The sequence below is a fragment of the Amblyomma maculatum genome, chromosome 10 (genome assembly GCF_055883805.1).
Source record: "Amblyomma maculatum isolate TAMU_Amacu chromosome 10, ASM5588380v1, whole genome shotgun sequence".
Taxonomy (NCBI): Eukaryota; Metazoa; Arthropoda; class Arachnida; order Ixodida; family Ixodidae; genus Amblyomma; species Amblyomma maculatum.
The window spans coordinates 145,300,421-145,326,407 of NC_139353.1; the positions used below are offsets into that span (position 1 = coordinate 145,300,421).

Genomic DNA, 25,987 nt, shown 5'->3' on the forward strand with positions numbered 1-25,987 from the left:
TTATGATTTTTCAGGGCTCGTCATGCGGGCCCTGTCTTTCTTGGATCGCTCCAAGGAGCTTCGCCGTCTGTGTGACGACGAAGGCACATGGCCATCTTGGCTGGATGTGTCCATCACCTCTTCAGAGGAGGCGGACAATTGTGCCAGAGGCACGTGTTCATTGTTTTTAGACCCTGCCTCAAGGGCAGAGGTCTTGTGGACCACCGCCCCTGAGGAACGGGTAGCCTGTTTTTGGGGTGGAGTGGTACTAGCCACTTCTACCAGGGGCGCAGAAGGCCCTACCTCAAGCTCACTTTGTGTAGCCTGGGCAGGTGTTGAAGGCCGGTGTGGTGCCCCGCCCTGTCGCACCACTTCGGCGAGATTTGGCTTTGCCGTGAACTGGAATGCTGTGCGTTTTGTCTGGGAGTATTTGGTTCGTGCTTCTTTGTAAGTTATGTTCTCAGTTGTTTTGATGGTAATGATTTGCTTTTCATCTTTCCAAGTTGGACAAGCTCTTGAGTAAGCGGGGTGCTCCCCGTCGCAGTTTGCACAGTGCGGTGCTGCAGCACAGTTGTCTGAATTATGTTCGTTTGAGGCACATTTGGCACATGTGGTACGGCCGCGGCAGCTCTGCGATCCGTGACCATACCTGTGACATTTGAAACAGCTTCTTGGATTTGGTATATATGGCTTGACATTTACTTTTATGTATCCCACTTCAATTGATTCTGGGAGCGTGCTGCTGTTGAAAGTCAAAACAAGATGAACGGTGGGGATTTCCTTGTCATCCTTTCGGATCTTGATTCTATAGACTCCTATGACATTTTGATCAGCAAGTCCTTCTGCCATTTCTTCCTCAGTCAGGGACAAGAAGTCACTTTCTGATATAGCACCTCTGACAGTATTGAGAGATCGGTGGGGTGTGATGGAGATGGGTATGTCCCCAAGTGCCACAATATTTTTCAGATTAGAGAACTGGTGTTTGGTCCTGACTTCAAGCAAGAGGTAACCATTTGCTAGTTTGGTTACCTTGTAACCGGGGCCTAGGCTTTCTGTGAGACATTTTGATACCCTAAATGGAGAGATTTTCCTAGCTGGGCTTTCTGACTGTTCACTATGAACAATGTGGTATTTCGGAAAGGTTTTTTTTTGTTTTTGCACGAACTGGCCTGTTACATCGGTCCGCCCTCTTTTGTTTGGAGGGCGATCATGTGTTAAAGATAGAGCGTCCACAAAAGGGTTTGCTTTTTCGGTAGTTGTGCCAGCCACCCACCACGGAGCCCAACAAGGGGGCGAGACAGGAAACTTGCAACAAGCCCTGCCGACGCCAGCTGTACACCTCTACTATAACCGAATATGGGTAACTCAGGGTAGCTACTCCACACAAGGTTAACGCTCGCTACCAGGAAAAAGGAAAAACAAGAAAGGAGGAGGAGACAGGACAGTGCCAAGAAAAGCGATAGGAAAGTGAAAGATATAGGGGAGCACAGGAAAAGGCGACTGCCGATGTTCCCTGGGTGGGTCAGGCCGGAGGTGCCGTCTGTGGGAAGCGTGGGCCAAAGTGGTGTGTTGCCTCCGCCGAGGGGCCATAAAGGTCCAAACACTCGGCATCGGCTCAACCACCAGGATCCCCTTTTCCCCAGACACGGCGATGCCACGCACGGCTAAGCGTGGGTGCTGTGGTCCGTGGTGTCGCACAGTACAAGCAAACACCTGCTTTAACAGGTGCCCCCTGCGGGGTGAAAATGTATTGATATTCCTTGTTTGTGACGAAATTTGTAGTGTTTTGTGAAACGTGGTCGCGTTTGTCGCGGTTCACGCTTCATTCTGACATGCCCTAAGTGTACCAGGACCGAAGTTCAGACGCCGGCGTCGCTGAAGATCCTCAAAACGTCGTGATCAGCTGACGAACGTCTTTAACAAATCTACCGTGTAGAAAAGCGAAGTTTGTCGCCGATGCCTCTGAGAGACGGAAGCACGCTGGCACTGCAGTGTGTGTACATATTGCTACAGGTAAGGACTTCAACGATTTCGCCATTATTCAGCGTGAATGGAAAGGCGCCGCGCTCATCTTGCGAGCCTCCGGTTGTCGCGCTTGTTGCCGCTGTTTGATAGCGCTCAGATGTAAAAACTTTTTCTTTCGTTTGTTTTCAGTCTACAGTTGTTGTTTTTTTCGTTTCCGAGGATAATATGAAGCTATTCGTGGCGAGAAGGTGTCATGAATTCGGCGCACATTTTCATCAAGCCGGCACGGCGCGAGGTCCGCGCGGCGTCGCGTGGAAAGCTCGAGAAAAACCTCCTTGCCCGCGCGAGAGAGCGCCTAGCTTACGCGTCGCCGTCGCCCTCTTTCTCATTACCCGGCGATGACACGGACTCATCAGTCTGGAATACGCCAGAAAGTTCCAGAATGTTCCACGGGTCGTGGCCAATGACGACGCGCGGCTCGAGGGGAGGAAGAGAGAGCGCTATAACCAGCGAAGCTAAGTGTGTGCGCGCGCTAGCTTTGGCGCGTGCTAACAGACATACCGCGCCTCTTGTGTAGTCAGTCAGTCAGTCAGTGGTTGTGGCGTGTTCGCCAGTGCTTCGGCTGGAATCCCGGGGATCCCCGCTGCTGGCAAGCGGCGCTCGTCTCGTATGGCGGCCACATCGTGAGGCGTCGGACTGCAACAGTGCCCGGTGAACAATTTGGTGTTTGTTTATGTAACTCTCTCGTGTCTCATCTGTGTTGTAAGGCCTCTGTGTTATTGAATACCTTTGTAGTTGCATGCTTAGCGTTTGTATTCTGTGAACCTCTCGTCTGTGCATTTCAAGTGTTCTTGTGTATTCCTTTGCATCGTCTCTTGCTGTGCATAAGCTGTGTTTTGTTTGTTACTTCCGACTCTGAACCTTACTTTAGCTTCAACCGGCGAGCGCTGGGCACCAAACGGCCACCCCCTTCTGTCACTACAAGGTAGTTGAATACCGGCTGAGCTTGCCACGCAGGTCGAGGGCATCTCCTTTGCGACCGGTACAGCTACCCCCACTCACTCTAAGGGTGTCTGGGAGTGCGCGCACCGTTAAGGGTGCATCGTTAATAATACCTCCATAATTATTAACGGGTGACAGAAGGCCCTATGGCAAAAACCAGTGCCACTGGGAGCCAGCGCTCCAGCGCCATACCTGATTATGGTCCCAGTATGACGCTGGACACTGGGCGCACTGGGACGCGGCATACTGGGACGCTCCGCGCTGGCGGCACTGTTCGCCCGGAAAAAAAAGGCGTGGGATAAAAATTAAAAAGTAAAAAGTAACGAAACAAGTTAGGTACATAAAAAAAACCTAAAAAAAAGTGAAAAGAAAAAAAAATTAGTTCACCAATCGTGCCTCGAACTAAGTCCCTAGGTATATACCAATCACTAGCTCAGCACGCTAACCACTCGGCAACGCCGAGAACTGGGCTTTCTATAAACATTTTTGCATTTTACGTCATGACCCGCATTTATAATGTTGGGACTTCATGTTTCGCAGTCTACAGGCCAGTGCTACCGCTCTAACAATTGCAACTTCTTGATCATTTTAGCTTGCTGTCTGCTCTCACGACTTGCAACTAATGTTCTGGGTGCCTATGCGCGCTATTTTGTGCACTGGAATCATTTTAACATGTGGAGTTTGACATCGCTGGCAAATTTACCAACGCCGGCTCTTGGGTGGTGCTCTGCTACCGTGGGCGTAATTTTCGCTGAACACGGAGCTTTAGTAGAAGCCTTCAAGGAAAAACGTGCGACCAAGCTTCAATACCGGCAAGCGCCGCAGCGATGACTCCAATTGCGTGTAACTAAACCTTATTTGTATGTAAACATTGCGGGAAGCGTTGCGATGACCGAGGGCTCGGCTGCTTGATACGCAGAGTAAGAAGGAGCGCAAAAGCTTGAGAAACACGCCAAATATTATGTATTACAAGCGCTGTATGTTGTTGCTTTTTCTCTCATGGACCCATCGCTCTGTAAACTACTCTTTTCCTCGTTTTAGTTTTTCTTTCTGCTGTTGATACTGGGCCGTGGTGCAGGCTATGCTCGCCTGCGATTGAGCCCGTATTGAACATTTTGGCAGTAATCATTGTGTTAGAGTGCCCTTAAGATCAGCTGTGAAGTTGGTTATGCATGGTAGCCCACATTATTCAATTCCAGCTTTAGTAGTGCGTTAATCGTGAGTCTGTCATGAGATCGAGGCGCGGCGATCGTTGTCGCTCTCGAAACGCTCGAAACGACCTATCGAAACATGGAAACTCTAGAAAAAAGATACTGACTTTGTTTTCTTACAAATGCGCAACGACTTCGCAGCAAAAAGCGCTTGCTTGAACCATATTTTTCATATGCCCCCGATGGTCGATTGAAAGTACGCTGTTGCCCTGTTGGCCCCTGAGGGATGCTACTCCGGCTGACGCCGCAGGCCGCACCGGCTATACTGGGGCACTGGGACCAGTGCGGCCCAGCGCACATACAGCGCTTCTCCCAGTGCATCGCGGATGCCAGCGACTCACCCAGCGTCAAAAGGCTAATCCCAGCGTTTTCCTTCCATCGCACCAGTGCAGCCAGTGTCTTCCCGTTACTGCTCCAGTGAATATCGCAGACCTCCAGCGGGCCCAGCAGATCCAGCGCAAAACCAGCGCGAAAATCTTACTGGTTTCGCACTGGAGACGCTGGTTTTTGCAATAGGGGGGTCATCCCGATTATTTAAAAAACAATAATGTGTTTTTGATTATATTTGCCTTGTGCGCGATAGTGCGTTTCAATTAACAGCGCATCTCACATAACCAGTAAAACAATTATTTCATGATTGATGGTGCCGCTTGCATTGCTCGGTGTCAATTTCAGTACGCAGATGTCTTGCGTTAACGTGTTATGTCCCTACGCCGACTGTCTGTGTCGTGCAAGTATGCATTTGCTTTCAGTGCGAGCGTGATTAGTGATGCCTTCGAAAAGCCTGCGCTCTGCGTCGCCTCTTTCACATGTGTATCTATGTCTACGCTACCGGATACCATAAACTCGTTCTCTAGCGAGGTCCTCGAGAATTTTCGCTCCCGCAGGCAGCCTGTGACCGAGAAGCTTGTTAGTATAAATAACGTATTGTGTCGTATTCACACGCTGTTCGCCCGTCTAGCATGTGTCTACCTTTCGACGAAGTACTTTCAACCCAGTTACAGGGTTAAAAAAAAAGGCGCTAAGAAAATTGATAAAAAGGCAGAGAGGAAAGTAAATAGTATCTCACTCATCACATTTTAACTGGCCAGGTTTCAAGGGAGCATGGCACCGCTGTTGTTGGATGAATGGCAAGATAGTTGTTTATTTTTATTTTTCATTATTTTTGGCATCAGCTTCTGAGTTTGAAACTTTTGGGGACATTTAGTCAGCGCTCTAACGCACGTATTGTACGTTTTGACTTCTTCATACAGCCTGTCTCCACACTGCCCTATTTCAAAACGAGTGCAGTCAAAAATGAGAATTAGGCGCTTTATGAATTCTAAAGCAAGGTGTACGGTGACTGAAGCGTGCTGTGCAAGTCTTAACTGGTACGCCCCTCTCCACGCTGTTTCCTTCAGAGTCCAGCTGCTGTCATGTTGCTTCCCCGAGGTGTTGCCGACGGCCAAAATGGAAAATAAATTAGATGATTTTTAACAGTACTGAGCCTCGCTAACCAGCATATTTGTAAAATGTTACAGTGCGCGCAGTATCCGCCACGCCGCACAGCGCGCATACGCGGTCGCAGGACGGCTGACACACCAGTTGCTGGTGGCGCCCTCTGCGTTGCGGTGCCTCCGTCATCGCAAACCCGCTAGCAAGTGCTCGTAGCACCGCGAAATAGAACAAAACCAACGGTAAACCATTTCCGCAGCCGTTCCGCAGCACAGTGGCACATTGTTTTATGTATTTATTTCGTGATCCAGTGATCGGCGCCAGAGAATCGAAGCATTTCCAACCTCCGCGGAAGGCATTGAAAGTGCCGTCTACATATAGTCTCGTCAGGTTTTGTCGTACGATTGCTTTCCTGATCAACTGCCTTCTACTAACCTTCTCAAGGGACTGAATTCCTACGGATAAGTACGAGTGAACAACAATACGTGCTACGCAGCTCGACTTCTCGCGTCACGTACAAAATTCGATCGGCGCACGTATAAACAACTTCTATAGTTTGTGACAGCTTGATCATAGCGCTTTTTAAGCTAGTTCTGCTAAGAACGTCATCCTCAAATGCTCGTAAGGGAGCACTCTACGACGATCGGCTTAATTCTTCGTCGGCGTCTCGAGATCTGCAGGCCACGCAGCCTCGATCTTGTACCGCACGTGTTACGGAAATTGGGTCCGTTGTGTGATCGCGGCCGCTCACTTTTAGCGTTGCAGCTTGTCACCCTTGAATATCATCACACAATCGGTATAGTTTTGTCGGCGACAGGTCTCTGACAACTGCGCGGTGAACTGCTCAAGCCGGCACTTTTATTTTTTTTTAATATATTCTCAAATAAAGCTGTCATTCCCTGGCGACAAAGCTCACTTGCAGGATGCTCATTTGGTGAAGGGCTTGAATGTGTATCACACCTTGCCAATTATCAGAGCAGCATGCAGTGATCAGAGCAGCATGCAGGAGCCTAAGAATTATAGTCTCAGCCGCAAAATTAACCCGTCACGCCATCAAGGCCTAAAGACATTGAAGGCCTCGCCTTCAAAAAACGGGTCCGCGAGCCATGGTCTCGCCCGACGAGTGACAAATCCAGTCTCTTAAAAAACAGCGGTTTATTCCGGATAAACAAAAAAAGGCAAAACAGAGAAACATAAGGCGCTACTGCGCTGAGAACAGGCTGTTCATGCGCGCGACAATAGAACAACGGAAAGCGGCAAGAATGTCAGGGCCTTACCGCGGCGAAACAACACACACTGCGGAGCGAATAAAACGAGCAATAGGGCCAAAGCGCTAACGGCGACACAGGAAAGATTGCCCCTCGCGGCACAGCAACTCACAGAAATACGGCTAGGCTGTTCCTGCAGGCACTGCTTCAATCTTCGCGTCGGCGATCTTCTTTCGGTCGTCCGTGCACACCCTGCTGGCCCATGACGCTCACCGGTTGCCCCGCGCCGGCCTTTCCGCCGGCGCAAAAAGCCCCGCGCCTCGCTTCTGACGCGCTTATCTACCCTCGTCTGTCGCCGCTAACATCACGCCCCCCCCCAAGATTACCTGCTTGCTCATGCGCACTCGCGCTGCCCGTGCAAACACAATACAAATAGAAAAACGCGCGCGTGGTTTGAAACACCTTAAGGGGCTAAGGAGCCCCACAACATTTAAAATGGCTCGAAATTATTTATTAACACAGCCAGAAACGGTCCGATAGCATTTCATGGCAATTAATTCTTTAATGACACCGTAGGGTTTCATTTTGCGGCTGTGACAAAAATAATTTGGCTTCAGGACTTCTGAACATGACTGTACATACCACGTCAAATCCAAAATTAGTATAATTACTAATATATTAATCCAATAATTAGGGGTCATTCAATTAATTCAAGACTATACCGAAAGCAAAGCTTATCTACGCCAGTGCTCAAAATGAAACGTAGATGAGCTCGCACGGTCTTTTGAACTCAAGTTCTTAATTGATGGCCCTACGTATACACACGTGCCTTTCATCCATCTTGTCCCAGTCAAGTTTAGTTCTAGAATATTTCAAACATGTGGTATATGCTGAAGTAAAAGTGAAGTAAACATTTCACAGTAAGAAAAGGATATCAGTAAAACAAATGAATGATTTTACAGATATATCCAAACATTACCTTGTCAATGCAGTTCAGTTCAGTCGTTCAGTCGTGTCTCACTCTTCGTGACCCTATGGACTATATCACGCCACGCTTTCCGGTCTGTCACTATCTTCCTAATATCACATAACTTCATCTGCAGCACCTCGAGGATGCCATTGAACCATCGTGTTCGCGACCTACTTTCTCCGGTAACCCTCAGCATTTCCCAACAAAAGCTTTCTCCAGCGACTCCTCTCTTCTCATCAGATGACCAAAGTAGCAAAGCTTTAACTTTAGAATTTGGCCGTCCAATGAGCATTCAGGGTTTATGGTCGACAATATCGACTGATTTGATCTTCTGGCAGTCCAAGGAACTCTCAAGAGTCTCCGCCAGCACCAGAATTCAAACGCTTCAATTCTTCGGCGGTCAGCCTTCTTCACAGTCCCACTCTCGCATCCATAAATTGTGACTGGCCATGGGGTTTTCTTGGCAGAAAATACTGGAGTGGGTCAACTTGTCAACTGCAGCATAACTGAAGTCCGTGAATAAGTGAGTGAATGCAGATTGGCCTTACAGAAGTGATGCACACAACCTTCCTTGCACATACGTAAAGTGTGCTTTCTTGGACACCTGCCGATTAATTGCAAGAAATGATTTGCGGCTGCTCTTAAGGCCGAGACTCATAAGACAGCTGTCAAGTGGAGCTTGATAGGATGAGGCCCATCAGCTGTACGAGAAAGCCAACATAACAATCAGTTTTTCGTGTTTGATGACATACTATTAAAGGTAATGGCTTTCTGCAGAGCAGCTAATATTTATTTAATTCCACAGCTTCTTGAGAATGGTTTTCTAAATATGCAGTGCACGAGAGTATTGTGAATGTGCATAAGCACTCACTAAATAACCGGGTTAGAATAAGGGGAACATGTACACACAGAATCAAAGAAAACCAGGTAGGGGTCGCAATGAGCATTCAATTCAATCTTTATTCAGAATTTTTAAAGAAAAATGCCGGGAGCAGGGACAAAAAGATGCTCTGCGGCAAGCTTGACTCAGTTTGCAGTTAATTCGTCCTCAGTTCGCTAGCAAACATTTCAACAAGAAGATATCTCTTCACTTGGGCTGAAGAGAAGTCTTGTTGAAATTTTTGCTTCCGAACTAGGCTGTCCCTCAACCCTTGTTTGTTTTTCTTTGATACCAGATAACCAAGACTTCCATTTGTCACTTTTCCAATGCACTATTTTCACACTGCTGCATACAAGGTTAAAGGCACATCATCTGGCACAAGCCTTATTGCCGTGTGCCTCCAGCACTTGATATCAGATTTCTTGTTGTGTTTGCAGGAGAGCATATCTAACGTTTACACCCAGCCCCACATGCTCTTGCATCCTCCTAAACGTTAAATAAGCCACTCAGTCTAGGCAACAAGTTAACTCAGAAAGGTGTCACAAACGTGTTTCAGTAAACTGCACGGTTGTGTTAACAAAGCACTAATGCATCAATGTCTAAATAGTAGCGACATACTGTACCTGAATACGCGCTTGCGCTCGACATATAGAGTTCTCTTGAAAATTATTGCTTTCTGCACCTTTCTCACTTTTCCAGTTTACACCATATGAAGCTAAGTAGGAAACAGCAACAAGTGTGGCATTGTTCGAGTTAAGTGAAACTATAAATGGGTATCAGGTAAAGAAAGAACATAAGATATGGCAGCCATGTAACATAAAGCATAAGTACGCATTATTAGCTGCTCTGCAGTGCAGCTTACAATAAAGGCAAAACTATTTGTCACATACAGACGAGGTAATCAGCACAGCCTTTGCCTGGAACATAGTGTTTCCGCAGTCACTGAGGCCACACTTTATGCTTTCACTTGGGGTTGACACATGAGTATCATCTATCAATGTTTAATTTTTAGAGCAGTGTTTTTCTTCTACAACTTCAGCATTGCTGGAATGAGCTTGTTGTGAGCAGGAACTGTGTTTTCTGATAAGAACGCACAGTTCGGCATTAAACATTAATTATTTTTGTTACAAACCAGCGAATTATCCACTAGTTTTCTCCCTAACAGCTTTGCACACTACTTCTGTGTCGTAATCATTTAACAGCTATAACAAACACATAAAGTGGCTATGTCCTCATTTATAGAAGAATACAGGAAGAGGAAGGAATGGAGGAAGAAGTCATATAGGAAGTTGCTTAGGCAGGTGCTGGAGGCATGCATCTGTTCGTGAGTGGCAGACCTGCAGGATCCCTACTGCACAACAATAACACACATATTAACTGAAAAAATATTATTGCACTTACCGAAGTATTGTTTTACAAATGAACACCAATCTCCATCAACAGTAGCCATGCAACACTCGTGAAAACCCAAGCAGAAAGAAATCTCAAGAGAATGAAATACAGTGCAAGAATTTCAATCAAGCGAACCTTCGCTGGGCTTAACAAAACCAACAGCAAAAAGATTGAAGGAATTGAGCTAATTATCTGAACGATATATGAAATGGGGAAGAGGTTGGCAATAAGCTGATGGGCTTGTATAAAGATGCATGAAGCCTGCTCATCACCATACATTTTGTTAGTTACGATGCAAAGCTTAAGAGCATCAGATAAAATGTGTGGGGTACATGAGGTACTAGAAAGTGCTCAACTGAAAAATTGTCACTGTATGTCCTATAGATTTAAACCTTATGGGGAGTGGAGCTTTAATGTACAAAATTATGAAGTATTTGCAATCACAGATAAGCACAATACTGAGCTTTAGAGAGGCTAGTTTGGCCGTCTAACAGTTAGTGAACTACTTTACTGAAGATCCGATGCCCAAATAAATATTTTTACCTCCTCCTAGTGTGGACTAAGAATGTCCGACAGCTTTTGTAAAGGAACTGTGATTTGTGCTTAGTACACTTTTACAAACGCGTCTTTAGGTGCCTAGAATGCAGCACCATCAGATAATATATTCACAGAAGATACAATAATGATCACTGCACAAGACAAAGCTGACTATTTTAGATGGCGTTCAGGCGAGTTGTATCACCTACCTACCATTCATGTGCACCATAATTGAATTTACCGGTTCATGGGCAAAGCACCAAGAGATAGGAAACTGGAGTAACCTGATGCTTATCTTGTGTATCTCAACTCAGTGTTCTTATCTGTAGCCATTTCGGCATTAAAATAATACAAAATTTTCTTTTGGTGTTCAAGCAATCCTGGCTAGATTGTATATAGGTTTACTTTTAAGATTCGAGTAAGCAATGGATGTCTGAAGAGAATTTTGCATAAATTGTGTTTGCACAGACTGCAGATGCATAGTTTGTAAAATAGATAAAGCATCAAAGTTTATTTCTTAGTCATACAATACAGCGCCATGCTACCTCCAAGCTCTAAACTTCTACAAGGTAAATAAGTTACAATATGTTCTAGTCTTTAGGGGTGTTATGTGGATACAATAGGAGGCTGAGAAGCAAGCCTTGCTGTCTGGTAAAGATGGTATGTGCAATAATTGCAGTGAAGCAATCCTTTTGATATCTGAGCACTGAGAATGTTCAGTGTCATAGACTCGACTATTTTTCTGTCACCCTCTTTGCTTACAGAACTATATTCGGACTACCTGCCGGCTACTCTTTGCAGGACTAATCAGGCTATTTGTACCCCAAGAAAACTACAACAAGGTTGATATTGCACATGAAATACTTCCAAGGGAATATAATTATTTTTTCCTTTGGGAACCCTTGTCGCGGTTCCCTGACTTTGCAAAGAGCGAAGCCACAAAAGCACATGAAATTTCATTACTACATGTGTGAGCTTTCTGGTCCCGCTAAAAGGTTTGAACCTCCGCATTTTACAGGAAGGTTGCAAAGTCTGAATCTAAACGCTGGCAAAATTCTCTGTTTTTCCATTGAAGAGTCTCTCTTTCTGAACTGCAAAAACGTCCAGAAGGACCACCCAAGTCAAATTTTTGTGTGAATTGTTACCTATTTTAAGAGCCTATGGCCCCGTTTTTGTTCGTGGTGAGAAACCGAGTGCCGGCCTCAAAACCTTTCTTTCGCAGAATGTTAAGAGCCGCATATCCCGCCATATATGGTAAACTAAACATTTTTACATTATAAGGACGATCTAGGGAACCGAATTATAAGCGCACACTATATAGCCTCTGCGTCCTCTATCTTTCCGTCGTTCTTTCTTTTCCAAAGCTATTCTTTTTTTTTTTCATTTTGTATGTGCAACAAAACAGGACTAGAGTGATTTTCTGGGGGCAATGATTACATAGCACCGGTTGCTCGAGCAATCATAATAAAAACTACTTAGAATGAAAGCATTTTCTGGAACAATTATTTTCAAACTATAACACAGTGAGATTAAGTGTCTTTAGTATGGCGCACATATCTGGGTATTTAAACTATCTGTTACAAGAATGTCTCAGCTTGTTGAAGAAAAGAAGATCTGTTCTAAGATTAGTGTACAGTTTCACAATGTTTTGGCTCTTAAATTTCGACGCTTATATATTTTTAAGCTGTCCTCTATCACCGGTGCTGTTCATGCTTTATATTGCCACCTGACGGTTCGAGGTAGCGCTTGAACGACGAAGAAGTTGGAGACTCTCGCGCGCTTCGGCTAGCTAGGACTGTGGACTCTTGAGCTTGTATCTTCGTGTTACCGTTTCCCGGGAACCTCTGTCTTGACTGTGAGTATCTGCCCCTGTTGCCGATACCCTTAAACCCCGTTCTTCGTGACAGTTTTGGTGGAGGTGCTTGGAATTGTCCTCCCAATGTCGCACACCCCTCCGCGAACCAACGACACCGAGCTTTTGCCTGTGGACACGCCAGTTCATCGCGTCAGCCGGAGGAACCTGGGCCTTCCTCCCGAACACGGGCCTTTGGAGTCCACTTCAACAACGAGCTTCCGGCCAGCCACGCCAAGCACTACGTCGGTCATACAAGGTAGTCCTGTTTACTTTCAAAACCCCCGAGTGCCGAAATCGTTCCATGGCACTGCGCATGAAGACGTTGAGGATTGGCTAACTCAGTTCGAACGAGTCGCATCCTTTAATCAGTGGGACGACAACTTAAAGCTACGGAACGCCATTTTCTGCCTGGAAGACCATGCTTTGACATGGTATGAGAACCGAGAAGGCACAATAACATCATGGCCTCAGTTCCGCCGTCTTATCGTAGCGGCGTATGTCAGCCTGGATAGGCGCGAATGAGCAGAACGTGCTCTACAATCTCGGAAACAGATGCCAAACGAGTCCGTCATGATGTATGTTGAGGACATGAAAATATTTTTACGTGCGGATCCCAACATAGACAGAAAGCTGCGCCACCTCATGCATGGGGTTAAAGAACAGCCTTTTTCTGGTCTTGTACGTAGCCCACCAACTACAGTTACCTCATTTTTAACAGAGGCGGTCACCATGGAAAAGATCCTACACCAGCGCCGCTCGGCGGTCTACGACAGCCCAATCCTCGCTACGACTGCTGCCGAGCCTCTTACAGCCGCTGTAAGCAATACTGAACAGCTCCGAGATCTTATTCGTGCAATTGTACTCGAGGAACTGCAGAAGGTTTGTGGCACGTTCCAACCCAGGGGTGACATATGATCCGCGAAGAGATTCAGAAAGTCACGCAGCCATCTCTGCATGTTGCTGAAGCTCAAAGTACCCCTGTTCCTGATTATTCTCGTCCGACTTACGCTGACTTTCTCCGACGCCCAGTTCCCGTCCAAGCTCCGTTGTCTACGTTACCACCAACCCAGTGCATGCCCGTCCAGCAGCCAACGCAATACATTCCTGTACAGCAGCCAACGCGGTACGTGCGGCCACCGCGATCAAACTTTCGACGAACGGACGTCTAGCAGGCCCTTCGGAGTCGCCGCCTTTGATACCACTGTGTGGAACCTGGTCACATTTTCCGGTGGTGCCCTTATCGGGAACTCGGACCGGAGGGTTTTTACACCAACGCACCTAGACGCACGTTTGGACAACTACCTCGTGACATCGGAGACAACCTCGCACAAGAGAGCTTCCGGATGGCAAGAAAAGCGCCGGCAACTGTGACCGGGCCTATCTTCTAGTCATCCCTGCAGATATCCGCGATGAAATCCTTCATGCTTGCCATGATGAACCCACCGCTGGACACTTGGGCTTTGCACGCACTCTTACCAGAGTGCGCCAGGCCTAATACTGGCCCAAACTTACCGCCACCGTTCATCGATATGTTAGAGGTTGCCGCGAGTGCCAGCGACGCAAGACACCGCCATTGAAGCCAGCGGGTTTCCTGCAGCCTATTCCCCCACCGCTAGTACCATTCGACCAAATTGGTATGGACTTTCTTGGTCCTTTTCCTCTATCGTCAGCTGGCAATAAGTGGATTATCGTGGCTACAGATTATCTGACACGTTACGCGGAAACTATGGCGGTGCCACGTGCAGCATCATCCGAAGTGGCACAATTTTTCATGACGCAGATTGTCCTTCGCCATGGCGCCCCTTCATACGTCATCACTGATCGTGGCAAGGCACTTACAGCGCGTCTTCTTGAAGAAGTTTTCCAACTAAGCCAGACACATCACCGAAAGACTACTGCTTACCATCCTCAGTCAAATGGCCTTACTGAGCGACTAAACAAAACAATAGCGGACATGCTCGCCATGTATGTCGATGTCCGCCATAAAACATGGGACGAGATATTGCCTTATGTCACATTTGCATATAACACGGCCGTCCAAGAAACAACTCGATTCACTCCGTTTCGCCTAGTATACGGACGCGATGTACAGACCATGCTCGACGCTATGCTGCCATGTGCGGCTGACGACCAGCTGCTTACCGCTGACGCAGAAGAATTCACAAACTTCGCTGAGGAAGCTCGCCAACTCGCCCGTAATCACATTACAAAACAGCAAGCAACAGATGCGCGCCGATATAACGACCGCCATCGCTATGTCGTGTTCCAGCCTGGTGACAAAGTCTGGGTGTGGACACCTGTCCGGCGCCCAGGCCTGTCAGAAAAGCTTCTCAATCGTTACTTCAGACCCTACAGAGTGCTGCGTCGCCTCTCAGAAGTTACGTACGAGGTTATTCCAGACGGAACTGTACCGAGTTCTAGTCGTCAGGGCTCGTCTCACCTGGTGCATATGCTTCGCATGAAGCCTTATTTTACCCGCTGAAAGTCGTATATGCCATCCGGAGCAGTTTTTTTCTGTGAGCTTGCCCTGTGAGCATAAATCCCTGTCTTCGTGACAATATGATAAACCTGGAACGGATACAAGACAGTAACCTAGGTTTTAACCTGTCATATAAATTAGGTGGAAAGGCGGTAGAACAGCGCCTCCCCGGTTTGATGTATGCAGACGATATTGTGCTGCTAGCTGAGAGTCTGCAAGAATTGCAAACTCTAGTTAAGTATTGCGGAGACGAAGGGGACGCTCTAGGCTCCAGTTTCAGCGCAGTTAAGTCGGGTCTGACGATTTTCAACGGCTCAACTGATCAGGGTCTTAAAATACAAGGCCTTGAAATACCTAGAGTAGCAGAATATAAATACTGGCGGTGTGGGTAAACGAAGGATTGGCATACATTGGAAAGCATGAGCAATCACTTAAGGCCAAAGGGCGAAGGAATGCCGGGATAATGAAGCATAAGGCATTGTGGGGATATAATAGGTATGAGGTTTTGAGGGGTATTTGGAAAGGAATTATGGTGCCCGGACTTACTTTCGGAAATGCGGTTTTGTGCCTAAAGTCAGAGGTACAGTCGACATTAGAAATAAATCAGAGATCCGTTTGACGATTAGCACTAGGTGCCCACGGCAAAACTACAAATGAGGCGGTACAGGGAGATATGGGCTGGGCATCTTTCGGAGTACGGGAAGCTCAGAGTAAAATATTATATGGGGAACGCCTGAGCAAATTGGACAGTAACAGATGGGCAGCTAAAGTATTTAAATACCTGTACCTAAAAAGTGTTGACTCACAATGAAGGAAAAGAAATAGGAAACTAACTAGTAAGTATGCTAGTAACAAGGACGGAGAAATAAAGAGCATTAAGCAACAGGTGAGAAACACAGAAGGTAAAAATTGGATGAATTCGATGGAAAAGAAACAGAGTGTGGAATTATACCAAAAGTGGAAAATGCAGATCAGGAAGGAAGATTTCTTTGATAACTCAAGAGGCAGTGCCCTACTTTTTGAAGCTAGATCAGGGTGCCTTAGAACACGCAGCTACAAAAAGAAATTTAACAATGGAGATGACGCATGTGCTGTATGTGGAAACTCCAGTGACACAATTGACCATATTATACTCGAATGTAATGGTATCCATCCGGAAGTTGGTGCAGGCGCAATCACTGTTCCTGAAGCTCTAGGGTTTAGAGATAACAGTGGCCGGGTGAATAAACCGGCGGTGGAAACTAGCAAAAAACGACTGGAAGATTGGTGGCTTAAAAGCAGAGAAGCGACATAATGTTAGTAATGTACGAACAAAATTTAATAAATAGAATGATGGTTTAGTTAACCATTCTAAATCAATAATTAAGATATAGGGAGAAATAAAATTTGGAGGACGCTTAAGCTTCGCCTTCAAGAGTGGAACGCGATAGCGTTATTGCACCTCGTTCGCTCCGCCCACTCATTCGCTCGGTATGCTCTTGAGTCACACAAAGACATAGTTTTCATACTCAACACTTCTGAGCACCACGCAGAAGCATGATTCCTCGGAAGCAGCTCGGCACACATCGCAGGGGACGCTTTCCCAGCAGAAGCGCTACGGCGCAGCGATCACGTCAGAGGCGTCCGGCATCAGACGTTGCACCTAGCAATCGCGCTGTGAGCGGAAAGAGGAGCCGCGTCGCCTAAACACCACTGTTTGAGCGACGCACGCTGGATGTTGGAAGGGGAGAGAGCGAGAGAACTTATTAAACGCAAGGGTATTAGGGCATCCTCGCACCGGTACCCGCGTGGCCCGAAGTGGAGAAGCGGGTGAGCGAAATTAGTGATCTAAAGAAAGGAAAGACGCTTGATTCTACAACCCGTGAGGGTGCACGGCGAAACGTCAGGGGCGAGTGGCGCGCCACGTGTCGGGGCAGCGCCGCACATTGCGAGGAGGGTTTCTTCTATGTTTGCCGCAAGATGGCTCTGCATGTGCGCAGAGCGCAGAAAAAAATGTAGCGTGAACGTGCGACTTCTGTAACATGCTCATAATTACCGATATACACCGCAGTATAACATTCTACGGCACGTTTCGAAGGCAACACCACATTCACTAGAAGCGCTTTTGTACCGCTTTCAAGCATCGAACTCGTGGCTGAGTGGTAGCGTCTCCGTCTCACACTCCGGATACCCTCGTTATTTATGTAGTGCATGCCGGGATTTATCGCTCACGGCCAACACCGCCGACGCCGACGACACCGGCTTTTCTGCGACACGAGCTCCCTAACGCTACCGCGTTAAAATGAGCATGGTAGCTACTGCTACCACCCCGTTTCAAAGGGGACGCTCCTACATTCCATCCATCCCATCCATCGTCAGCGCCCTCCATGGAGACCCCGTCAAAACCTCCGCGCTACGCGGCCGCGTCGTCTGCTCCCCGCCGCATCGAAAATCATGCTGTCGTCTGCTCCGTGTTGCTTTCCAGCATGTGTTTGCGCGCGCGCGCTCTGTTGTCTCTCTCCTCCTCCGGCCGCGTTCTGGCCGCCGTCGCGCTCCAACAAAGGGGAAAAAATAAACTGGAATGAAAACGTGACGGCGCGCTATTTAGAAAACTTGTGTGGAAACGGTAACAGAATGGTTGTCGGCTTTTTTTTTTTTTAGGTATCTCGTACCGCTCGTATCTCGCACCTCTGTTTGTAACCGGCGGCGCCGCAGCAGCCATCGCGGAACCAAGTCGGCCTCAAGAAACAGATTTACGTTATTAATGCCATCACTTGGCGCTTATAAAGGAAAAACACATACGTCAATCGTTCGATCTATCCTCATACGCGATCCTGCTTCGGTAACTCAAAACTGTGCATTCGCTAGAGGAGATAACTAGGAAGTGCACAGCGTAGCTGTGGAATTAGGAATACAAAGGTTTCCGTGGAGAGATGTCCCCGCCTGCGTGGAAAGTCGTCAGGTATTTCCTCGCTCTTCGTCTCGTGGAGAGAGGAAACTGCTGCAAAAATGGCATGCCTCGGCTTCTCGTCAGTGACCTAGGTCATTAAGAAACCCCTTATCGGTAAAGGCAGATAGGTCATTGATTTCGGATGTCAATGCCGCAGCAACGAACTCCCCCTGACCGCTGTCAGCAAGAACCAAAGGGTAAGGCGGCATGCTTTGTGTTTTTGTAGGGAACGCGTCCTAAACGCGCCGAAAGCAGGCCCCACGGCGCCGGTAGCATCGCCTAAACCAACGTTTAGTAACGTTGGCCTAAACCATGTCCCCAAAGAGTTGAATAGGCCACTTTCAAGTGAGCAGTCACAAATGGAAAGGAAGCTCCCCAACCAGTGCCCGGAGCACTCGTCACTGTGTACACGCGCATCAATTATCAATGAGATGGCTGGACCCTTCATTCTGTGAACAACATGGACAGAGACATCAAGAGGTGCCGCCTCAAGTCCTTCAAAATACCTCTCGCTTGCCTCTGCCTTCGAGCAGCGAATTCGCGTTCATGTTTTTTTTTTTTTAATGTCTAATCCTGCCAACAAGCGCTCTTTGAAAACAATGTGCGCGACGATCAAATAATCATAATTTCTCGCTTTCAAACGCACCGATAAAAACATGCTTCCAGCCAGCCTCTATGTCAGCCGGGACACAGAAAAAAGCACTAATAAGAAACCCCACTGGCAAAGAGCGCCGGCTTTGCGCACGCAGACGCGCGTCCATCCCCCCTCGTCCTCACTCTCCTTCTCCCGCTCCGCGTGCACGTGCGGCTGCCTGTAGCACGCGCTCCCGAGCGAGCGGGCAGCCGCGCGCAGAGCGGGCGCGGATGCGCGTAGGTTTTGTAGTTCCTCTGCGCTCCGCTGGAAACCGAGCGCTGGCGTCGCGGAACAAACTTCAGCTTCGCGTTGCGTACACCGAACGGCCGTTCGGCTCGGCGAAGCGATACTTCTTTCTTCAAGAAATATTCCATTTAAGTTTTAAATTTCGTCCCTCCTATTTTATAAAGCCTTCGCGCACCCTGGTGCAAAATATTAGCCTCTTAGATTAAGCAATATTTTAATTACAAGTGTTCTCTTTCCAGTGTTGCTGCAGACTGCGCAAGCCATGTGCTACGACGATTTGTCTTCTTTTAGCACCGTTATCAAATTGTTAACTTTTCAAAGGTGCTTCTCGAGTGGCCACGACTTGATTCCGATCATTATTAATATAAACAGCGCGAACACGAAGACAAGGGACAAGAAACAAGAAAGCCACAGTACCAGCGCTGACTCACAACTAAGCCTAAGCCCTTTATTCCAAGGCCCAGAAAAACAAACATGAAGAAAACGAAACAGTCACGTGAAACAACCTCTGGGTTCACCTGCTGCATAAAAATTACTTTAAAAAATCACTTAAAAAAGACACCTCTTTGCTTGAAAGAGCAAGAGAAGTCTTGCTAACACACTTATTGTCCGTTGAAATAAAATACGATTCCACTATCTCTCTCGTTATCTTCTCTTTGTGGCGACATAAAATCTTAACACTGTCAAACTTAGGAGTGCACTTCTTCTTCTCCTTCTTCATTATTTCACATGTCTGGCAATGTGATACCAGAAACGTCTTGTCCTTCCCACTTTCCAAGTTGTTCCAGTGTTCCTGTAGCCTCTTATTAATACACCGTCCTGTTCGTCCTATATAACTGGCTCCACAAGAGAGTGGAAGCCTATACACAACACCTGTCTTGCATCCAACATATCGGTTTCTATGTTTCACCCCACATTCTTGCTTCTTCGCTTCTCTTTCCCTTTGAATAGCCGGGCAGATCCTCTTCATCTTGAGCGGGGCGGTCAATGCGACGTGAAGAATGGGATGATAAACACATGCTTATTAAATGCGTTGAAGAAATCTTGTTACCACGGCATGGGCAAGAGTTTTGAAAGACAAGTGACGAGAATTGCAAAGGCCGGTTATCGGGAGTCAGTTATTATTGAGGCCAGTTGCCGGGTACTGAAGAGCCTTAAAAGAACGCACATACTGAAATCCCTGCCCAGCATGGGTGAGAGGAAGAGGAAGAATTTCGCATGGCCTCAAAAATGTAGGCAAGAGGTATAATGTTGACGTCGCATTGACCGCCCCGCTCAAGATGAAGAGGATCTGCCCGGCTATTCAAAGGGAAAGAGAAGCGAAGAAGCAAGAATGTGGGGTGAAACATAGAAACCGATATGTTGGATGCAAGACAGGTGTTGTGTATAGGCTTCCACTCTCTTGTGGAGCCAGTTATATAGGACAAACAGGACGGTGTATTAATAAGAGGCTACAGGAACACTGGAACAACTTGGAAAATGGGAAGGACAAGACGTTTCTGGTATCACATTGCTAGTCATGTGAAATAATGAAGAAGGAGAAGAAGAAGTGCACTCCTATGTTTGACAGTGTTAAGATTTTATATCGCCACAAAGAGAAGATAACGAGAGAGATAGTGGAATCGTATTTTATTTCAACGGACAATAAGTGTGTTAGCAAGACTTCTCTTGCTCTTTCAAGCAAAGAGGTGTCTTTTTTAAGTGATTTTTTAAAGTAATTTTTATGCAGCAGGTGAACCCAGAGGTTGTTTCACGTGACTGTTTCGTTTTCTTCATGTTTGTTTTTCTGGGCCTTGGAGTAAAGGGCTTAGGCTTAGTTGTGAGTCAGCGCTGTACTGTGGCTTTCTTGTTTCTTGTCCCTTGTCTTCGTGTTCGCGCTGTTTATATTAATAATGAATAAGTACCAACTCGCCCAACAAAGTATCTTGATTCCGATCATTTTGCAGCTTATTTCAAGTCAAACCGTTACTGTTTTGTTAAATTACGTGACTCTAATCGGCGCAACTGCATAAGCGCCATCTGTCTTAGCAATGGCGCATTATGTCACGATTAGCTGTGGTGGGCGTCGCATGCCGGAGATCGTTTTATTGCGATAGCGTTAAGGAGCTCTTGTCGCAGAAAAGCCGGTGTCGTCGGCGTCGGCGGCTTTGGCCGTGAGCGATAAATCCCGGCATGCACTTCATAAATAAAAAGCAACTTCCAAGATGGGTTGGATGGGAATCGAACCAGAGTCTCCGGAGTGTGAGACGGAGACGCTACCACTCAGCCACAAGTTTTTTTTTTTTCTTTATTTCCTGGCTTTGGATCATACCATTTCACAAGAACACAACACGAATAACACAAAACAAAGTACATATTGGAAGGTCATCATCAGCCAATGTCAGGCTGGCTTCGTCTCAGTACATTAAAACTCCCGCAACGACAGCAAAGGCTCTACCCTTGAGAGCCATTCGGGAGGTTCAGCAGCCACTTTCTGTATGGCAATAAACCAATTCACACTTTCTCGAAAGTATATTCTAGCGGGTCGAGCATCCCTGTCGCAGTGATAGCCCGCCATTCTGGAGCGCCATATAGAGTGGAGGCCCATGAGCATAATTAAATCATACGGAACGCCATCTTCATTATCAATGCTTAAATACCGGATGCCGTGGGAGTCTAGTGGAAATTCTTTCTTTATCGTACGTTGCAAAACATCCCAGAAATAAACCCCTTCCCAACAATGCAAAAAAACATGGTCTATTGTTTCCGGCTGCTTGCAGATTAAACAGTGCGCCCCCCACGGTAAAAAAAAATCCCTTTCCTCCAAAAACTTCTTTACTGATAATGTTCCGGTGTGTAATTTAAAGAAAAATGTCTTAGCTCCTGGCGACACCTGCATTTTCTTTACTCTCTTCAAGACATCTCTGCCTGGACCTCCACTGTATAAGGTTCTGTACAAGGGTTGTGGCAAAACAATGTCACATAAATTGCGATACAGCTTTTTTCGTTTTACAGTGGACAAATATTCATTAGAAAAACGCACTGAAAGAAGTCTTACACTAGCGACGACCTCCCTGTAATAACCAAAAATCCTACCCGTAGCTTCTTCGGTGGAGACAACAAACTCCGGCAGTAGGCGCCGTAGCCTAACTTGGCAGACGGTGCGTAAGAAAGGGTCCGAAGCATTCCGAAAAAACAAAAACCGGTTGACCACCTGCCGTAAAAACAGATGGCCGAGACCCAAACCGCCGTCTTTTACCCGACGGAACAAATTCGTCCTGCTGCAGCGTTCCCATTTACCTGCCCAAACAAAAACGGCGAAAATCCTGTGTAACTTCTGTACGTTTACGCGCGAACAACTCAAAACTTGCATTGCGTACCAAAGTTTGCTGATAAAAAAAATATTGCATACAGTAGCTCTGGCAAAAATCGACATGTTTGCGCCTTTCCACTTCTCGGCTCTCTCCCGTAGTTCGGTCATTTGCCCTTTCCAATAATGCTCGCTTTCGCGGTAGGCACCCAGCTCGACGCCCAAGTACTTGGTCGGTATGTCTGTCCACGTAACATTGGCAAAGCGATCTGGTTTCGACGGCCACTGTCCATGCCAGAGCCCAAGGCACTTGGCCCAGTTCACCCCGCTACCGGTAACTTGAGAGAACTCACGGATACATTTGACAGCCTCGGTGATACTCTCCTGGTCAACCGTAAAAATAACGATGTCGTCTGCATACGCGAGCAGCTTCACTTCGGCTGCTTGTAACCTAAACGCACTAATGTTGACATTATTCATAAGTTTCATGCACAATGTTTCAATATAAATGCAAAACAAAAGAGGACTGAGGGGACAGCCCTGTCGCACCGAACGCTGCAGTCGAATGGGGGCTCCCAGACTCTTATTAATAATCACTCTCGTCGTGCAGTTACGGTACGCCAGGGCCACACCCTTACATATAACTGAACCAACATTCAGATGTTCTAAAAGGGAAAACAATATTTCGTGATCGACGCAGTCGAATGCTTTTTCGAGGTCGATCTGAAGCATGGCGACCCGACCATCCCAGTCATCACAACACTCAAGGACACTTCGCGCCTTTTGAATGTTGGTCACTATTGACCTCCCTTTTATCCCACACGTTTGGTGTGGTCCTACTATATCCTTAATAACCGTTTGCAACCTTCGGGCCAAAACCTTCATAAAAATTTTATATTCAACGTTTGTAAGTGCTATGGGTCTGTAAGATGTTACCAGGCGTAATTTGTCTATTTCATCAGTTTTAGGAATGAGTACGGTGTGGGATGACCCATATGACGGAGGCAGGGCATTTAATGTGTAGGCATCGTTATAAATTGCGTTCAAAATAGGTGTGATTTCGTACTTAAATTCTTTTTAAAAACCTGCGCTGAACCCATCCGGTCCCGGCGATTTACCGGCATTTAAACTGTCGATAGCGTGCTTCACTTCTGTTTCAGTTATCTTTAGTTCTAATCTCTCTTTCACTTCATCGTCCAGACGCGGTATCGTCGCCAGAAACTTATTCTTAAAAGTGTTAGCGTCTACCGTGTGGGATGCGAAGAGGGTTTGGTAATGGGCGTTGAACGCTGCTTTGATGTGGTCGTTGTCCGCCGCCAAGATACCGCCCCAATCTATTTGGTCGATGTAGTTCCGTTGAGCGTTTGCTTTTTCTAACCCCAGCGCTCGTTTTGATGGCGCCTCCCCTGCAGCTGTGTCTTCTGCCCTTGCCCTCACTAACGCACCTCGATAACGATCTTCGTCTATCAATTCTAGTTTTTGCTTTGTTTTCCGTATATCTTCAATCCATTTCCCCGGCGCTCGAGCTTCCTGTTTAAGCAACGTACGGAGCAGTGTCCTTAACTCCGTCTCTTTCTGCTTTTCCTCAAACCGTATACAGGTTGCCCTCTCTATTGCTTTAATTTTTATAGTTTCTTTACACAGCTCCCACTGTTGCCAAAGGTGCATATTTTTACTTGGGTTTATTTTTTCAATTTCTTCTTTTACTATGCGGGTAAAATGTTCATCCTGCAAGAGTTTATTATTGAATTTCCACATTTCCCACGAAAAAGAATTCCCTCTCTTTACCCATCCAAAAGAACATTTAACTAAACAATGGTCTGAAAACGATACCGGCTCTACTTCATAACTATTGCATTCAGGTAAGATGTCGAGGGATGCATAAATGCGGTCCAGCCTTGCATGACTCGAACCCTGGAAATGCGTGAGCTTTACGGTGCGGGCTCCCTCGAGACACTCTGCCACATCCTCGAGGTTACACTCCTCAACAATTCGCGATAGCACTTCAGTGCTTGCGTCTCGGTATGGCCGCCGGCTTGTCTTGTCCCGCGCACTAAGGACGCAATTAAAATCACCTAGGACGATCAGTTGTCTATCGGTGCAGAGCCGCTGCTGGATGCCTTGGAAAAACTGCGCCCTTTCATCTGCTACATTAGGCGCGTAGAGACAGACAATCCGCCAATCCGTGCTATTCAGCGAAAAATCTAGAAGTGCACACCGGCCCGACTCACAAGAAAAATGACCAAGCACTTCAAGCCCCGGCAACTTCTTCACAAAAAGAACACAGCCAGCCGATGTGCCTACAGCGTGGCTAACCACAGCAAAAAACCTAGGCGTGAAACGTTGCACCATGCTCTCGGTCTCTTCCTCACCGTCAACCTTCGTCTCCTGCACAGCTAATACATCACTATCATGCTCCGTTAAAAGTCGGTACACCTGGCCTTGTTTTCTCTTTCCTGCCAGACCTCTAACATTTAGCGTGGCGACCTTCAACGGTGATGCAGGAGCCATTTTTTAAATACGAAGAAGAGACCGAAAGCACGGTGCTTACCTCTCGCGCCTAGCACAAGGCTAGACGCCTCCGTCCTCCTCGAGCTTCTGGCCGTGCTCGAGAGGCGCCGTGTCGCCGGCCCGCCTCTCGCTCGCAAGGTTTGAGCGAGGCTTCAACGTGGCCCTCCTTGTTTGAGGCGCCTTTGCTGGTGGTTCCTCGGAAGTAGGCGTTGCCTCCTTGTCTCTGCCGGTGCTGGTGTCTGCATGTGGGCGTTTCCCGGGGGAAGCGGCCGTGGTCGTCCGACCACCGCAGTTGTGCCGGTGAACCTCGCTCACTTCCTTTGCTTCTGCGTCCTTGGGAGCCGGCAGGCTCTCCGCGTCCGCTGAGGTCTCCTCGCTTGGCTGTGGCAAATTCACCGTAGCCGGCGCGAGCTCTGGCTTATCGGCAAGGGGGGCGTCGCCACTCGGAGTCACCGAGGTGCCCTGCGACACGGGAACCTTGTCCAGCACGTCGGCACCCTTTGCTGCTTCCTCAGCCTCGGCGACGTCCATCAGCTCCCTGTTGTCGTCCTTCGCACCGAGCCCGGTCGCTGACGCGTAGGTGCGGACGCAGTCCTCGTCCGCGTGTCCATAGCGCCTGCACTTGGAGCACCTGGGCACCTTGCAGTCACGGCGAACGTGGCCTGTGCCGTGACACCGCAGGCACTGCATCGGCCGCCCGGGAACCACCACGAGAGCCAACTCGCCGGCGACGCGAAGCTGGTGGGGCAGGTCGTCCACCTTCATACCTGGCTTCAACTTGAGCAGCACTGTTCTCGTGGTGGATCCCTTTTCCTTCATTCCAACGACGCGCCAACGCTCCCGCGTCACCTCGGTCACGTTTCCGAACGCCGCGAAAGCAGTCCGGATGTCCTCGTCTTGGACACCGTGTAGCATCCAGTGCAGGCGTAGCTTCACCTGCTGGTCTTCAGGGTCGAATATGAGGCAGCGGCGTCCCTTGACTTCCAGCTCCTTTAAGGCGGCCAGCTTCTTCGCGGCTTCCGTGCTGTTCATGGTTACCGCCCACACATTGTTGATTTGGTACGCCCCCAACGCCACGACGTCGGGGAGCGCACCGACGTTAGCGAGGGCATCCCTGAAGTCCTCGACCCTGTAGGGCCTCATACGCACGTCGCCGTGCAAAAACATCGTGTTTAACACAACACGTCCGGTGGGCAGGGTAGGCAAAACGATCTCGTAGTCCTTATCTTCTTCGGCGCTAAACCTGTTTCCGCGGCCAGCAACGGCCGCTATCGCCGCTCCGACGGAGCTCATGATTCCGCGTCCGTACACTGCGGTGGCCGGAAGTAGAATGACTCAGCCACAAGTTCGATGCTTGAAAGCGGTACAAAAGCACTTCTAGTGAATGCGGTCTTGCCTTAGAAACGTGCCGTAGAACGTTATACTGCGGTGTATATCGGTAATTATGAGCATGTTACAGAAGTCGC

General features: G+C 47.7%; 1 protein-coding gene across 1 annotated transcript; it reads right to left on the minus strand.

Moving 5' to 3' along the window:
• Positions 1 to 25,847, minus strand: LOC146177640 (uncharacterized). The gene is made up of 2 exons (XM_084581607.1): positions 24,657 to 25,847; positions 1 to 399 (listed from the first exon to the last, which is right to left on the minus strand). Exons 1-2 carry the CDS (start codon positions 25,812 to 25,814, stop codon positions 1 to 3), a joined length of 1,557 nt encoding a protein of 518 aa, XP_084437733.1. The 5' UTR covers positions 25,815 to 25,847.
• Between the last annotated feature and the right edge of the window lie 140 nt (positions 25,848 to 25,987).

What these genes read in the sequence shown, in the direction of transcription:
- LOC146177640 (XM_084581607.1), bottom strand. Translation starts at nt 25,814, where the DNA reads ATGAGCTCCGTCGGAGCGGCGATAGCGGCCGTTGCTGGCCGCGGAAAC. An exon ending in TGAAGCCTCGCTCAAACCTT is followed by an intron (nt 400 to 24,656) that starts GCGAGCGAGAGG and finishes AAATACTCCCAG; the next exon opens with ACAAAACGCACAGCATTCCA.